This window comes from Octopus bimaculoides, chromosome Z (genome assembly GCF_046866305.1).
Source record: "Octopus bimaculoides isolate indiv1 chromosome Z, ASM4686630v1, whole genome shotgun sequence".
Classification (NCBI taxonomy): domain Eukaryota; kingdom Metazoa; phylum Mollusca; class Cephalopoda; order Octopoda; family Octopodidae; genus Octopus; species Octopus bimaculoides.
The window spans coordinates 10587527-10605115 of NC_142944.1; the positions used below are offsets into that span (position 1 = coordinate 10587527).

The 17589-nt window shown below is 37.9% G+C and overlaps 1 protein-coding gene across 1 annotated transcript in view; it reads right to left on the reverse strand.

The window, feature by feature from the left end:
* LOC106873611 (sn-1-specific diacylglycerol lipase ABHD11) overlaps positions 1-17589 on the reverse strand; it is a 229817-nt gene that overhangs the window by 19530 nt on the left and 192698 nt on the right. Inside the window, exon 5 of the mRNA XM_052973734.2 lies at positions 1792-1973. Within this exon, the coding sequence (XP_052829694.1) occupies positions 1792-1973 (182 nt within the window). The remainder of the gene's footprint in view (positions 1-1791; positions 1974-17589) is intronic.

A 17589-nucleotide genomic window follows, 5' to 3' on the forward strand; every position in this document is an offset into this window, starting at 1 on the left:
TTGCCTTTCCCTTGGATAACATCAGTATCATGGAGAGGGGAGGCTGGTATGCATGGGAGACTGCTGGTCTTCCATAAACAACCTTACCCAGACTTGTGCCTCGGAGGGTAACTTTCTAGGTGCAATCCCATGGTCAGTCATGACCGAAGGGAGTCCTTTATATATGACAGGCCTCTTTCAGTTTCTGTCTGCCAGATACACTCTCGTGGCTTTGGTCAGCCTGGGGTCATAGGAAAAGACACATGCCTGAGGCACTGCACCCAAGAGGAACTGAACCCAAGATTTCATGGTTGGGAAGCAAGTTTCTTCACCACACAGCCATGCCCGCTGCACTTATGACAAAAAAAAAAGGAACACTTCACAAATTGGCATATCATCATTTATTTCCTTTTTCTTTTTCTTGCTTTCAATCAGACTTCATGCTTTCAAAACTTTGGAAGGGTTTTATTTGCTGCCACCTCAATTACAGTTAGTAACCCTTCCTGCAAACACATTTGTAACCATTTTGGATCATGAATAAATAACAAGAATGGCTGCCATGCAAGAATATTACACGCAGTTAAAACAAATGTTTAGACGAGCTTTCTTTTCTACACAAGGAGATAATGGAGTGGATGTTTAAATATTCTGAAATCCTTTGTTGATGAAATGAATAAAAACAAAAATTATACCCTTTTTGCTCTGTTTTTTTCTTTTGTTTTGTTTGTTAGTTTTTTTTTTTTTTGTATGAAATAATCCTAGGAAAAAAAAAGAAATATCTCTTGAGAGGATGGAGTTCTGTGGAATGAGACCACCTGCAGCAAACAACAGTAGGAGCAAAAGGAACACCAATTACGGTGGTAGTTATCATGGTGGTGGAGGTGGTGGTAGTGCTGTTGGTAGTAGTGGTTGTGGTAGTGCTGCTGCTGTTGTTGTTCGTGGTGGTGGTGGTAGTTGTGGTGCTGGTGGTGGTAGTAGTGGTGCTGGTAGTAGTAGTAGTAGTAGTAGTAGTAGTAGTAGTAGTAGTAGTTGTGATGCTGGTGGTGTTGGTGTTGGTAGTAGTAGTAGTAAAAGCAGCAACAGTAGTAGTAGAGGTTGTAATAGTGGTTATGTTGGTGATGGTGGTGGTGGTGGTGATGATGGTGGTAGTTAAGATGGTGTTGAGAGTAGTGGGGTGGGGTAGTGGTAGAAGTAGTAGCAGCAGCAGTAGCAGTAGCAGCAGTAGTAGAAGTAGTAGTAGTAGTAGTAGTAGTAGTATAAGTAGTAGTAGTAGTGGTGATGGTTGTGATGACGGTGATGGTTATGATGATGGTGGTGGTGATGGTGATGGTGATGGCTGTGGTGGTGATGGTGGTGGAGGTGGTGGTGGTGGTGGTTATGCTGTCAATTGTAATGGTGGTGATGGCAGCAGAGGTAGTGGTGGTGATGGTGGTGATGACAACGAGGAGGAGGAGGAGGGCAACCACAACAGCAATGATGACCACAGCAATGATGACAACAACAAAATGACGGTGATAATGATGATTATGATGATGGTGATGACAATGGTGGTGATGGTGGTGGTAGTGGACATGATGGTGGTGGTGAAGACGGTGATGGCGGCAGTAGCAGTGTCATTGTTGGTGGTAGAGGTCATGGTAGACATTGTGGTGGTGGTGTTGGGGAGGTGGTGGTGTTGGGGAGGTGGTGGAGGATGGGAAAGGGGATTTCGATAACGAAATGTCAGAATGAACTTGTCAGCCGCAAATCAATAATTTAAAACTATAATGCATCCCAAAAAAAAAAAAAAAAAAAAAATCAATGATAACATACCCAATGTAATTAGAGTTTTGTCCGCCTAAAAACAGAGTTGGTCCCTGATAACTATTGCCACACTCTGGAAAAGCCATGATCTCTTTGAAATCTGTAATAATGGCATCAAGATTTAGGCGCCACTGTACCGTTCCTTCTTTCTCGACCAGATTTGTAAGAATGAACTGACGTAATGTTGTGTCCTACAATGAATGAAATAATAAAATATAGAATCCACAGCATGTTGGATACATTTAATAACAGAAAAAAAAATGGTACAGCAAAAATTTTAATATCCATACAAAAATCAATTTTTTGTTTTTTATAAGATATCATGAAGCAAAATAACGAAAAAATGAAGAAAGAAATGAATTTTCTGAAGAAGCATTAAATTTTATATTCCTAACCAAAATGTTGATTGTTGCCATTTTTTTATCATCATTATTATTATTAATTTATTTTTTGCTTATTTTATTTTATTTTATTCGATTTCAGAATGGTATTTTATCTTTATTTTTACAAAGAATATGTTATTAAACATAATATTTCTTTTAAGAATTTTTTTAAAAAAAGACATTTTTGCTGGAATTTTTTTTCTTTCATGTATGTATTTTTTTTTTTTTTTTTTTTGCCAAAGCATATAAAATTTTTCCAGAAACACTATTTGAAAAATAATGTGAATAAAAAGTTTCATTTCCATATATCAGTAAAAGCAAGAAACACACACACACATACACACACACACACACACACACACACACACACACACACGCACATACACACACATACACACACACACACCCACACCCACACACACGCACATACACACACACTATCTCTCTCTCTCTCTCTCTTTCACATATACACATATCCTTCGTATTACACAAATATGTGTATATCTTGTGTTGTATGAACATGTATGCATATCTTTGTATGTACGTATGTATGTATGTATGTATGTATGTGAGTATGTATATATGTATGCACTTATGCATATGTTTATGTCTAAGTTGGAAACAGCTCTTCTTTTATGGCAAAACAAATGAAAACCATGAAAAACCATGAAAAATTTCCAAGTTCAATGAGGCTATATATTTTAGTTTTATATTGTACCAGTGAAAATATAGACCAATACATCTCCAAAATATACAAGGTGATATCAAAAAGTTCCTAGATTAGTTATATTTAATAAAAAGAATAACTTCTTTACCTAAGTTTTAACATCCTCTCCTTCGAAATAGTCACCTTGCACCAGCCCCAGTATTCCTTCCACTTTGGGAATCCAGCCTGGAAGGCTTTTCCGATCTGGATCTCAACAATGGTATTAAATCAGCAACATTTTAGCTGCATTTTCATCTTGAGGAAGAGATGGAAGTCTGTAGGTGCTAAATCTGGTGAATAGAGCAGCTGTGGAAGTGATAGCACATTGTTTTTAGTGAGAAACTCACGATTGAGGAGAGTTTGGTGACTGGGTGCATTGTCATCATGAAGCATCCAATTCTACATGCTCCTCAGATCTGGTTGCTTCCACCAAATGTCCTCCCTCAAATGCTTCAAAATGTCACAGTAGAACTCTTGACTGATGGTCTGGCCCTGGGAGACAATTTCTCATGACACAATACCACAATTCTGGGGGCGACATCCAAGGCAGGTTTTACAGATTACTCATTGTCTTTCAGGTATGTCCTTTCACTTTTGAGGGACCTATGCCACTCAAAATGTTGTGTATGACCCGTTGCCTCATCACCATAAGCTTGCCAAAGCATGCTCAATGTCTCTATAGCAAACTTGTTGAGTTTAACGCAAAATTTCATGCTGGCTCTTTGTTCCAATTTCCTGTCCATGACTAAATTGCAGACTACACCATACACATGATCACAAAAACACAAATTTCACAACTTGCAAAGTAAATGTAGTGACATCACTCGGCACACTGCTTCATGAAAGTCACTGCTAGCTATCACTGCACATGCAACTGTGTGCTGCCATCTGTTGGCATGCTACAGAACTAGTCCGGGGGACTTTTTGATACTACCTTGCATATGTGCCAGATCCACAATAAACATTCTGAAGACTTAGACTTGAAAATCATGTGTGATAGGCACAAGCAGAACTGTGCAGTTAAAAATTGACTTTGTAACAATGTAGTTCCAAAACACCATAAAGTATAGCCTCTCTTGGACTCATGACCGTTACATCATATTTCAAAGGCTGTGCTTTTGAAATTCAAGAGCAGGAGATAGCTACAAAATATATCATGAAAACTTTAAAATCCCCAAATGCAACCACAAGTAACAATCATGCAACTCTTCAGTGGAGGACATAACACATATAATCAGCAACTGTCCAAGAATGTCATCATGACACTACCCACAACTGCAACGTGATGTCATTGCTACAGCTGTATGCAATGTCATCTGCTTTGGAATCCTTGTTTACTTGCTTATGATGGTCCATCAAACGGGATGACAGCATCAATCCAGGACACTCATTCTCCTCCACTTCCAGCACATTGTTTTTCATAGGAGTGGACGTTACCTCCTCTCTTCATGTAGTCTCCTATGTTCACTTTGGAAGTGCATGGACTTCCATGCCTTCTGATTAACAATCAGGTTCTCCAACCCACATATCAGCACAAGGAATAATGATGGAACATTTCTATCAAATTTTGTTGTCCAGAGAGAGTCAATATGCCAATATTATTCACACATGCACTGGTTCAATCCCATGATTGATTATTAGTTGGATATTTAACAAACAATGGATATTTAACCAATTGACTAATAATAAAGGAGTGGAATTGATCCAGTGTATGTGATATTAATATTGGCATAATGACTCTCTCTAGACACAATAAAATTTGAAGTAGTTGTATGCTGTCAACTTAATGTGACAGGCCCCTGAAGGGAATAATACTACTGTTCGTTAGGCCTAGGAAGCTGCACCGCTTCTTGACACATTTCCTGTGTCCTTATGTTTACAAAAGAGAGACAAACACCTCCACGCAGCTAAGCTTGTGACAAGGGGCCTCTCAGAGTAAAAGGCAGACTGTATGATGCATGTGTACGAACAGCCATGCTACATGGCAGTGAAACATGGGCTGTGACTGCTGAGGACATGCGTAGGCTCACAAGGAATGAAGCCAGTATGCTCCGATGGATGTGTAATGTCAGTGTGCATACTCGACAGAGTGTAAGTATCTTGCACTGGTATGGTCATGTGGCAACAATGGATGAGGACAGCTGTGTGAAAAAGTGCTACACCTTAGCAGTGGAGGGAACCTGTGGAAGAGGTAGTCCCAGGAAGACCTGGGATGAGGTGGTGAAGCACGACCTTCGAACATTGGGCCTCACCGAGGCAATGACTTCTGACCAAGACCTTTGTAAATATGCTGTGGGTGAGAAGACCCAGCAAGCCAAGTGAGACCTAAATCCAAGGCCTCTACCAGGGGTATAGCCAGCCCACTTATGCGTACCTTTCCTTCATTGGACACTAAACTCCGTTTGGGAAGACCTGTTGAGGCAAGTGAAATCGAAATCGAACTAAATTCAATGACTGGCACCCATCCCAACGTTTCCTTCATTGGACATGAAACTCGGCTTGCGAAGACCTGTTGGGGCAAACGAAAGCGAAATCGTGATGGCACCTGTGCCCAGTGTCGCATTCCTGGCACCTGTGCCAGTGGCACGTGTAAAGATATTCAAGCGAGATCGTTGGAAGTGCTGATGGACTGGCTCCTGTGCAGGTGGCACGTAAAATACACCATTTTGAGTGTGGCTGTTGCCAGTACCGCTTGACTGGCCTTCATGCCGGTGGCATGTAAAAGCACCCACTACACATTCAGAGTGGTTGGCATCAGGAAGGGCATCCAGCTGTAGAAACTCTGCCAAATCAGATTGGAGCCTGGTGTAGCCATCTGGTTCACCAGTCCTCAGTCAAATCGTCCAACCCATGCTAGCATGGAAAGCAGACGTTAAACGATGTTGATGATGATGATGATGTGCCCTTTTCAAGCCTAGCCAGGCTCATGGGCCCAGTTTCCAGGTTTCTATGGCGTATGTGTCCCCCCCCCCCCCCAGCTGGATGAGACGCCAGTCCATCGCAGTGTAACTCAAGAAACAGGAAGAAAGAGTGAGAGAAAGCTGGGGCTAAAGAGTACAACAGTGGTCGCCACCCCCACCCCCCACCCCCCGCTGGACCCTCATAGAGCTCTAGGTGTTTTCGCTCAATAAACACACACAACACCTGGTCTGGGAATCGAAACCGCGATCCTCCGACTGCGAGTCCAGTGCCCTAACCACTGGGCCATTGCACATCCATATATATATATGTATGTATGTATGTATGTATGTATGTATGTATGTATGTATATTAATATGTCTTGTCAGTACAGTTAGATGTATGAGTGCTATTAGTGAATTTAAAGCGCCAGCTTCAAGCATTATTTGATCTGGGTAACATAATGCAATAAAGTGTTCTTCTGGTGATCTGTCATAATTCAGCATCCAATTTCACTTGGAACATCCAATGGGGAAATGTACATAGGGAAAAGATAATATAAACTGCATCTTATTTTCATCATAACCCTTCTATCTGTTATAAATACATATATCATTCTGTATGTCTCACTTCACATGCGTATACTGCTGCAAGCCAGAAAACTGTGGCATTTGTTTCGAGAAAGTATCTCATGTAGATATAAAGCGCCGAAAAGAAGCCTGGGCATGGGAGTGGCTGTGTGGTAAGTAGCTTGCTTACCAACCACATGGTTCGGGTTCATTCCCACTGTGTGGCACCTTGGGCAAGTGTCTTCTACTATAGCCTCGGGCCGAGCAAAGCCTTGTGAGTGGATTTGGTAGACGGAAACTGAAAGAAGCCCGTCGTATATATGCTCTTTTACTCTTTTGCTTGTTTCAGTCGTTTAACTGTGGCCATGCTGGAGCACTGCCTTCAGTTGAGCAAATTGACCCCAGGACTTATTCTTTGTAAGCCTAGTACTTATTCTATTGGTCTCATTTGCCAAACCACTAGGTTACAGGATGTAAACACACCAACATCGGTTATCAAGTGATGTGGCGGGGACAAACACAGACACACAGACATATACACACACATACATATATATATATATATATATATACATATATACGACAAGCTACTTTCAGTTTCCATCTACCAAATCCACTTGTACACAATTCTCCCACTCTACTTAATCGATATAACGAAGCGTTTAGCAACTGCAATCACCGCTCTTTCCACACATTTAAGTTCTATCACAAGCAAAATTGCACAAACGATCACGCAACATAATCACACGACCCCCAACAGGCAACCTATTCAACCTGGCAAAAACATTAATCTTTTATCATCTTTTGAATAAATCCCTTTCCACCGTCTATAAATAGGTTTGGCTACATTCTAGAATATGATACTACTAACTACCTTTCTCACCCATCTCTCCCTTTATCTCTGTCCTTGGTTTATCACTCATACCCCCACCACCTATATACTACACACACACATACCTTCCTACTCACTAGACCTTTTAACCTCATCCCCCCATTCCTCCTTCTCTCTATATGCTCATCCCCTCTATCCTGTAAGATCAACTGACCATTAAAGTATACCGCTACCATCCTCCACCTCTATCTCTCCTCCATCCCCTGTCTTCATGACTTGACCTAATTACCGCTCATTTTTCACTTGACTTTGGCCATTCTTCAAGTAAACAAGCAAAAATCCATCGCAGTATGGCATATATTCACCTCTGCTATCTATGCTATATCGTTCCAACATCTATTTCCAGATTATCCCCACAAGGATTACTTTACACGGATTTCTACACAGATATTTACTACTGGAATGAAACTACACTTCAAGTACTGTTCTCTCTTTTTTCAGCGCATCACACTCTTTACCACTTCATACTAAAAATATCCGCCTATGGATATAATAATGGATTACTTTATTTTTTCTGTCTCCGATGAAGGGAAGTACTGGATCTTCCCAGAAACAGCTGTAAGACTCTATCCATAAAATACTTCTCCAACCTTACCATTGCTCTCTTTATCTTTTTATTTTTATACATTTACATATATATATATATATGTATGTGTGTATGTATGTATGTGTATGTGTTTGTGTGTCTGTGCTTGTCCCCCGCAACATCACTTGACAACTGGTGGTGGTGCATTTACGTCCCCGTAACTTACCAGTTCGGCAAAAGAGGCCAATAGATTAAGTACTAGGCTTACAAAGAATAAGTCCTGGAGTCGATTTGCTCGACTAAAGGTAGTGCTCCAGCATGGCTGCAGTCAAATGACTGAAGCAAGTAAAAGAGTAAGTATATCAGCAGTAGATCAAAATTGTTCAGCAGAAGCAGTGGAATTGGTAAATCAAGAAATTCGCCTAAGAATGCAGCTGATAAGTCGATTCTTACTGCTGATGATTCTCAAAAATGATTTTGAAATCATGATTTAGCAAATCTATCACCGTCTGCTACTGATTTACTTCTGTGCATTTTATCACTCATTTTTCCTTAAGAGGAATACTACAGTTTTGTGGCTTTCAACAACATATCTGAGTGAGGTAAGATATATGCAGAATGCTATTTTGAGACTAATACTGTTTGCATCACTAATAATAAATAGATATACTTATATCTTCTTCTCCCTCATCATCATCATTTTAATATGAAGGTTTGCAAGCTTCCATGCATCAGATGGAATTCAATGATGCAGATTTTCCCATCACCAACACCTCACTTGTTTCCAAGTAAGATGATATTTTGCCAATGCCCAACATGTTTATACAGAAAGACTGGAAACGAAGGACACCACCTGTATGTCAGTAACAGTTGTAACTACTGAGCTAAGGAGAGTCAAACATATGCATCACAACATACAGACACATACACATGCAACAAAAAGGTCCCAACAGATAGCAGCACACACACACACACACACACACACACACACACACACACACATATATATATAGGGAGAATTCACAACAAAAGACGAAGACAGGTGGTCTAGACAACAAACAGATGTATTAGTTTAATGCTTGAGAAGTGAAAAAGTCTTTAACGTTTTGAGCCTATGCTCTTCCACAGAAAGGAACACAGAAAGAAACAAAGAGAGAAAATAAAATATAAACAACACTACTTGTATATATACACACATGTGTAAGGTAAATTATATATTTGACTTGAATTTGACAGTAAAATATAGCCTTATACAGAAATGTTAACATAGGAATAAATTTCAATAATAATGGATATCAGCGTCAAAACTCTCTTTTAAATTTTTAATTTGATATATGTATATATATATATATATATATATATATAGTAGACAACCCGTGACCCATTGAGTCATCTGGAAAGTCTGAGTTTCCCAGCAAAGGAGTTTTGTTTCATGGGTTTTTTTTTTTATTTTCCAGGTTATTTTGCATGCTTTTAATGAATGTCACATCAAAATCACGCATAAATGGCTCCTTTCCCAAGAAAAAGGAAAGATTTGGCTGCTATTTCTTGCATGCCCTGCTACCATGTAATAGGTATTTTGGGTCCTTTATCGCAAATAGCTGTCATGTAGTGGAAAGGCGTGCTAGAAATAGCAGCCAAATTTTTGGAGCCAAGATATGTTGAATGCCCTTGAAAAAATTTTTGTAATGGTTTTCCCTTAGGGTGATCTTTCACTTTGCCTCTCAGAACTGTCAACCAGATCAGCTGGTTTTGTTTGTTAAATTCTGTAAAAAATGGACATGAGTGTGTGTGTGTAAGACAGAGAGAGAGAGTGCCACTTATACATACATGAGAACACATACATTCACTCACTCACTCTCTTTCCCTCTCTCTCTTTCACACACACACATGCACACATACATACAAAAAAGATTTATGCATATGTATTGATGTATGTACGTATACATGACTACACACCCCTTCACTCACTCTCCCTTTCTCCCTCTCTCACTTTTTCTCTCTCTTTCACACACACACACACATTTCATATACACCTACATATATCTTTCACTTTCTCCTCTCTTTCGCTTTAAAACAAAAGTAAATAAATAAATAAATTTTACGGAAATTAATGACTCAAAAATAATTTTAAAAACCATTAAAATATTGTCTGTTTAAAGAAAGCTAAAATATAAACACTTACTGTACAACCAACTTACATATTTGAAATCACATTCAGTTAAAAATATTTCTAAATGATTAAAAAATTGTGTACATCAAAAAGTCGACGTTGTTTTTTCTTAGAGAGCATGAAGACTGTGTGTATATGTCACAGATAACTGATGTGTGTTTGTGTTGATTGACACACCACGATATTCACTACACGTGTGTGTATTCTGTATGTGTCTATGTGTGTTGACATCATGAAAGCCATGTGTTTTTTCAAGAAATAACAAACAAAAATTGTTTACTCATTTTCATTAACAAATAGAGGTCCAAATGCCACAAAAATTTGTACTGCACTGCTGAAGGTAAGTATGAAAATAAAAAGAATTAAGATAAAATATACTACTTCTGAGATATTTTGGTACAAACAAACATCCCTAGAATTTTAGTATTATTAAGATATATATATATATATATATATATATATATATATATATATATATATATATATCACGTGGTATTGATGTTCACATGGTCAAAATTAACGTGAGTTATTTAGACATTAACAAATTTATTAGAATATTTAGCTGAAGATCAGAATAGAGTATTCTTTACTCTTAACTGTGAAACAATTGTACTAAATTAACTAAAGGCAAGTGTTTTTTACTCTTCTCTACTGTTTTTTGTTCTGTGTGTATCAAAAATATCGCTATCGATCTAGAGTAATAATTTGTAGTTTTGAAATCAGTAGTTCTTTGACTGCTATTTCTGAATTCTCAGTATGTTGGAGAAGCAGGTTACTGTCAATCCCTATATATTTATGATTATAAATGTTTTTTACCGAAGAAGGTTTTTTTCATACTGAGCTACCCGGCAGAATTGTTAATTATTAATTTTATTACTAATTGATGATTCCCTGCCCTGCATATCTATCTATATATATATATATATGTATACATACAAAATTAAGAGGAATGACCACCAAAAGTGGACTCCTATATGCTAGAAATAGATGCCAAATCACCTAACCACGAAGTGATTTGGCATCTATTTCTAGCATATAGGAGTCCACTTTTGGTGGTCATTCCTCTTAATTTTGTATGTAATATAATTTTAATCTTCGGAGTTTTTTAAATATGCTAGACCACTGGTTTTAATTGATTAATATCAATTTCTACCCTCATTATTAAATTTATATATATATATATATATATATATATATATATATACAAAAATTAATATAAACAGCTACGCACAATGTGATACCATAAAGGAAAAATATGTCACTCAACATAATTAAGTGTGCCAAGACACCTACATTGCTAGAAATAAGAGCTAAAATGCTTTAATGCTATAGGAAAACCACATAAATATACACACATATGCTCACAGAATGTTCAGTTTTAGCTATTTCTCTAGCCTTCATCAGCAGGACCGCTTGTTCAGTTATTTCCAGGCTTAATCCACTATCAGTATATATACTCCTGTCACCAAATACGCATTTACCATAAAAATTTATGGATGATTTAGTGGATCACTAATGTGTATACAAAAATTTAATATACACAGCCGTGCACAGTGTGATGTTTATACCTTTCCTTTATGGTATCACATTGTGCATGGCTGTTTATATTAATTTTTCTATACACATCAGTGATCCACTAAACCACTCATAAATTTTTATGGTAAATGCATATTTGGTGACAGGAGGATTGGCCTGGAATCAGCAAAATGAGTGATCCTTACTGATGAAGGCTACGGAAATAGCTGAAACTGGACGTTCTGTCAAAGAAATTCTTGAGTCAGTGTTTTGTGTGATTACAACACCTATGAGAGTATACGAGGTCTGATCAACAATAGCCAGACTGTTGCCATAGTAATAAAGCTAAAGCATGCAGAGTGAAGCTGCTTGGCAAAAATTAACTCTGCTGTGTATGTGCACTAAGTCTTGACATTCTAGCTCACTTCTGCTGTTTACAGCAGGGCTTGGAAGAAAGGTGTGTAGCATGTGATTGTCGCATTGACCATGACAGAGAAAGTTGTCATCGCAATACCTGCTCAGAGGTTGATGCAAAGTTGCAGATAGTGCATGAAGAGGAGTGTATGAACCACACACGAGTGTACATGTGGTTCAGACATTTCTAAGATGGCCAAAAAAATGTCGATATTGACAAACATTCTGGGAGACCCGCAACCAGCAGAACTGAGAAAAGCATTGTAGATATGCGTGCAGCTGTGAGAGGAAATCATCAAATCACCATCTGTGAGTTTTATCACTGAAGATTTGGGTATGAGATGCATGTCTGCCAGGTTTGTGCCAAAACTGCTTTCAGCTGACCAAAGAGACAGGTTTCAGTTGCACAAAATCTCCTTGGTTGTGTTGAGAATGATGAATACTTTTTCAAAACTTTGTGTAGGCCTCTGAGCAGGCATCGCCAAGCTTTTGGCAACATTTGATGCAGATTCTCTGCTCAACTTTGTCATAGTAAATGCAACAATCACACACTACACACCTCCCTTCCAAGCACTGCTGTAAACAGCGGAAGTGAGCTAGAATGTTAAAACTTAGTGTGCATGCACAGCAAAGTTCAAAGTCAATCTGTACGAAGCAGCTTCACTCTGCATGTTTTAGCTTCATTACTATGGCAACTTTCCACATACTTGTTGATCAGACCTCATACGTGCACATTTATGTGCTTCTCCTACAGCATTAGAGCATTTTAGCTCTTATCTCTAGCAATGTTGGTGGGTTTACACCCTTAGTAGTGTTCAGTGACAACTGACGTCCTGTACCCATACATGCATGTATATATACATATATATGTAGGCATGTACATGTATGTGTGTATATATGCATATATGTATATATATTATTTATATGTATATTTTACTCTTTTTACTTGTTTCAATCATTTGACTGCAGCCATGCTGGAGCACCGCCTTTAATCGAGTAAATCGACCCCAGGACTTTTTTTTTGTAAGCCTAGTACTTATTTTATTGGTCTCTTTTGCCGAACCGCTAAGTTACAGGGATGTAAACACACCAGCATCGGTTGTCTAGCGATGTTAGGGGGGACAAACACAGACACACAAACATATACACACACATACACACATATATATACATATATACGACGAGCTTCTTTCAGTTTCCGTCTACCAAATCCACTCACAAGGCTTTGGTCGGCCCGAGGCTATAGTAAAAGACACTTGCCCAAGGTGCCATGCAATGGGACTGAACCCAGAACTATGTGGTTCGTAGGCAAGCTACTTACCACACAGCCACGCCTGCGCCTATAAAATTAAAAGTTGCGTCCCTGGGTGGATTCGAACCACCAACATTTCGGTTAACAACCAAACGCGCTAACCGATTGCGCCACAGAGACATATACACTTTTATTAATGCTGCAAAATTATCACAAAACCGTTACTCAGAGTTTCATGTTCCTGTTCGACAAAAAGAGACGTGAAACTCTGAGTAATGGTTTTGAGGTATTTTTGCAGCTTTAATAAAGGCATATTACTCCACTTTTGGTATTCATGTACTATTTTCTTTCACCTTGTTATGCATTTATGTGCTTATTTGTGTGTGTGTGTGTGTGTGTGTGTGTGTGTGTGTGTGTGTGTGTGTGCATGTGTGTGTGTGTGTGTGTGTGCGCGCGACAGGTTTCTTTCAGTTTCCATTTACTAAATGCATTCACAAGTTCTTGGTTGCTCTAGGGCTATAGTAGAAAACGCTTGCCCAAGGTGCCACACAGTGGGACTGAACTCAGAACCAAGTGGTTAGGAAGCAGACATACCCTATGAAGCCTGCCAGTATATGGAGGTGCTCCACACATTGTAGAGCAATAGTGAGCATCCATATGTGTGTGTGTGTGTGTGTGTGTGTGTGTGTGTGTGTGCGCACATGTGGTGTGAGTGTATATGAGTGTGCACATGTGTGTATGAGTGTGTATGTGTACGTGTGTGTGTATGAGCGTGTATGTATGTATGTGTGTCTGTGTGCATGTACGTGCTTGTATGAGTGTGTATTATGTATGTATGAGTGTGTGTGTATGAGTGTGTGTGTGTGTGTGTGTGTGTATGCATATGTGTGGGTGTAATATGAGATATCTGTAATATATTTCATATGTTCCATTCGTTATTATTTATCGTTCTATAAATTGTAATTGATTTAAATTAGAGGTGGCAGCAGCTGATAATGGCTGATAATGACAGTCTGTGTGTGGGAAGGGTGGGTGGGTGCTGTGAGTGTGTTCCGTCTTCATTTACTGTGTTTTATTACAGTACATTTCTTCCATGGTATCTGATTTTGTTTGTGGTTTTGTCGTCAACAGTGTGTTTACCAATCTATCTATCAGTCTTTGTCTATTTGTGTGTGTTTAAGCATCCATTTATTTAAGATTTATGTCTGTATACATATATATATGTGAAATACATGAAAAATACATAGACACATGAGTGGTAAGTACAGGACAAATTACCAAAAAATATACAGTAAGAACAGGACATCACCAACGAGTGAAATATACATAGACACATGAGTGGTAAGTACAGGACAAATTACCAAAAAATATACAGTAAGAACAGGACATCACCAACGAGTGAAAAATACATAGACACATGAGTGGTAAGTACAGGACAAAGTACCATAAAATATACAGTAAGAACAGGACATCACCAACAAGTGAAAAATACATAGACACATGAGTGGTAAGTACAGGACAAAGTACCATAAAATATACAGTAAGAACAGGACATCACCAACAAGTGAAAAATACATAGACACATGAGTGATAAGTACAGGACAAAGTACCATAAAATATACAGTAAGAACAGGACATCACCAACAAGTGAAAAATACATAGACACATGAGTGGTAAGTACAGGACAAATTACCAAAAAATATACAGTAAGAACAGGACATCACCAACAAGTGAAAAATACATAGACACATGAGTGGTAAGTACAGGACAAAGTACCATAAAATATACACTAAGAACAGGACATCACCAACAAGTGAAAAATACATAGACACATGAGTGGTAAGTACAGGACAAAGTACCATAAAATATACAGTAAGAACAGGACATCACCAACAAGTGAAAAATACATAGACACATGAGTGATAAGTACAGGACAAAGTACCATAAAATATACAGTAAGAACAGGACATCACCAACAAGTGAAAAATACATAGACACATGAGTGATAAGTACAGGACAAAGTACCATAAAATATACAGTAAGAACAGGACATCACCAACAAGTGAAAAATACATAGACACATGAGTGGTAAGTACAGGACAAAGTACCATAAAATATACAGTAAGAACAGGACATCACCAACAAGTGAAAAATACATAGACACATGAGTGATAAGTACAGGACAAAGTACCATAAAATATACAGTAAGAACAGGACATCACCAACAAGTGAAAAATACATAGACACATGAGTGGTAAGTACAGGACAAAGTACCATAAAATATACAGTAAGAACAGGACATCACCAACAAGTGAAAAATACATAGACACATGAGTGATAAGTACAGGACAAAGTACCATAAAATATACAGTAAGAACAGGACATCACCAACAAGTGAAAAATACATAGACACATGAGTGATAAGTACAGGACAAAGTACCATAAAATATACAGTAAGAACAGGACATCACCAACAAGTGAAAAATACATAGACACATGAGTGGTAAGTACAGGACAAAGTACCATAAAATATACAGTAAGAACAGGACATCACCAACAAGTGAAAAATACATAGACACATGAGTGATAAGTACAGGACAAAGTACCATAAAATATACAGTAAGAACAGGACATCACCAACAAGTGAAAAATACATAGACACATGAGTGGTAAGTACAGGACAAAGTACCATAAAATATACAGTAAGAACAGGACATCACCAACAAGTGAAAAATACATAGACACATGAGTGATAAGTACAGGACAAAGTACCATAAAATATACAGTAAGAACAGGACATCACCAACAAGTGAAAAATACATAGACACATGAGTGATAAGTACAGGACAAAGTACCATAAAATATACAGTAAGAACAGGACATCACCAACAAGTGAAAAATACATAGACACATGAGTGGTAAGTACAGGACAAAGTACCATAAAATATACAGTAAGAACAGGACATCACCAACAAGTGAAAAATACATAGACACATGAGTGATAAGTACAGGACAAAGTACCATAAAATATACAGTAAGAACAGGACATCACCAACAAGTGAAAAATACATAGACACATGAGTGGTAAGTACAGGACAAAGTACCATAAAATATACAGTAAGAACAGGACATCACCAACAAGTGAAAAATACATAGACACATGAGTGGTAAGTACAGGACAAAGTACCATAAAATATACAGTAAGAACAGGACATCACCAACAAGTGAAAAATACATAGACACATGAGTGGTAAGTACAGGACAAATTACCAAAAAATATACAGTAAGAACAGGACATCACCAACGAGTGAAATATACATAGACACATGAGTGGTAAGTACAGGACAAATTACCAAAAAATATACAGTAAGAACAGGACATCACCAACGAGTGAAAAATACATAGACACATGAGTGGTAAGTACAGGACAAAGTACCATAAAATATACAGTAAGAACAGGACATCACCAACAAGTGAAAAATACAAAGACACATGAGTGATAAGTACAGGACAAAGTACCATAAAATATACAGTAAGAACAGGACATCACCAAAAAGTGAAAAATACATAGACACATGAGTGGTAAGTACAGGACAAAGTACCATAAAATATACAGTAAGAACAGGACATCACCAACAAGTGAAAAATACATAGACACATGAGTGGTAAGTACAGGACAAAGTACCATAAAATATACAGTAAGAACAGGACATCACCAACAAGTGAAAAATACATAGACACATGAGTGGTAAGTACAGGACAAAATACCAAAAAATATACAGTAAGAACAGGACATCACCAACGAGTGAAAAATACATAGACACATGAGTGGTAAGTACAGGACAAAGTACCATAAAATATACAGTAAGAACAGGACATCACCAACAAGTGAAAAATACATAGACACATGAGTGGTAAGTACAGGACAAAGTACCATAAAATATACAGTAAGAAGAGGACATCACCAACAAGTGAAAAATACATAGACACATGAGTTATAAGTACAGGACAAAGTACCATAAAATATACAGTAAGAACAGGACATCACCAACAAGTGAAAAATACATAGACACATGAGTGGTAAGTACAGGACAAAGTACCATAAAATATACAGTAAGAACAGGACATCACCAACAAGTGAAAAATACATAGACACATGAGTGGTAAGTACAGGACAAAGTACCAAAAAATATACAGTAAGAACAGGACATCACCAACGAGTGAAAAATACATAGACACATGAGTGGTAAGTACAGGACAAAGTACCATAAAATATACAGTAAGAACAGGACATCACCAACAAGTGAAAAATACATAGACACATGAGTGGTAAGTACAGGACAAAATACCAAAAAATATACAGTAAGAACAGGACATCACCAACGAGTGAAAAATACATAGACACATGAGTGATAAGTACAGGACAAATTACCAAAAAATATACAGTAAGAACAGGACATCACCAACAAGTGGAAAATA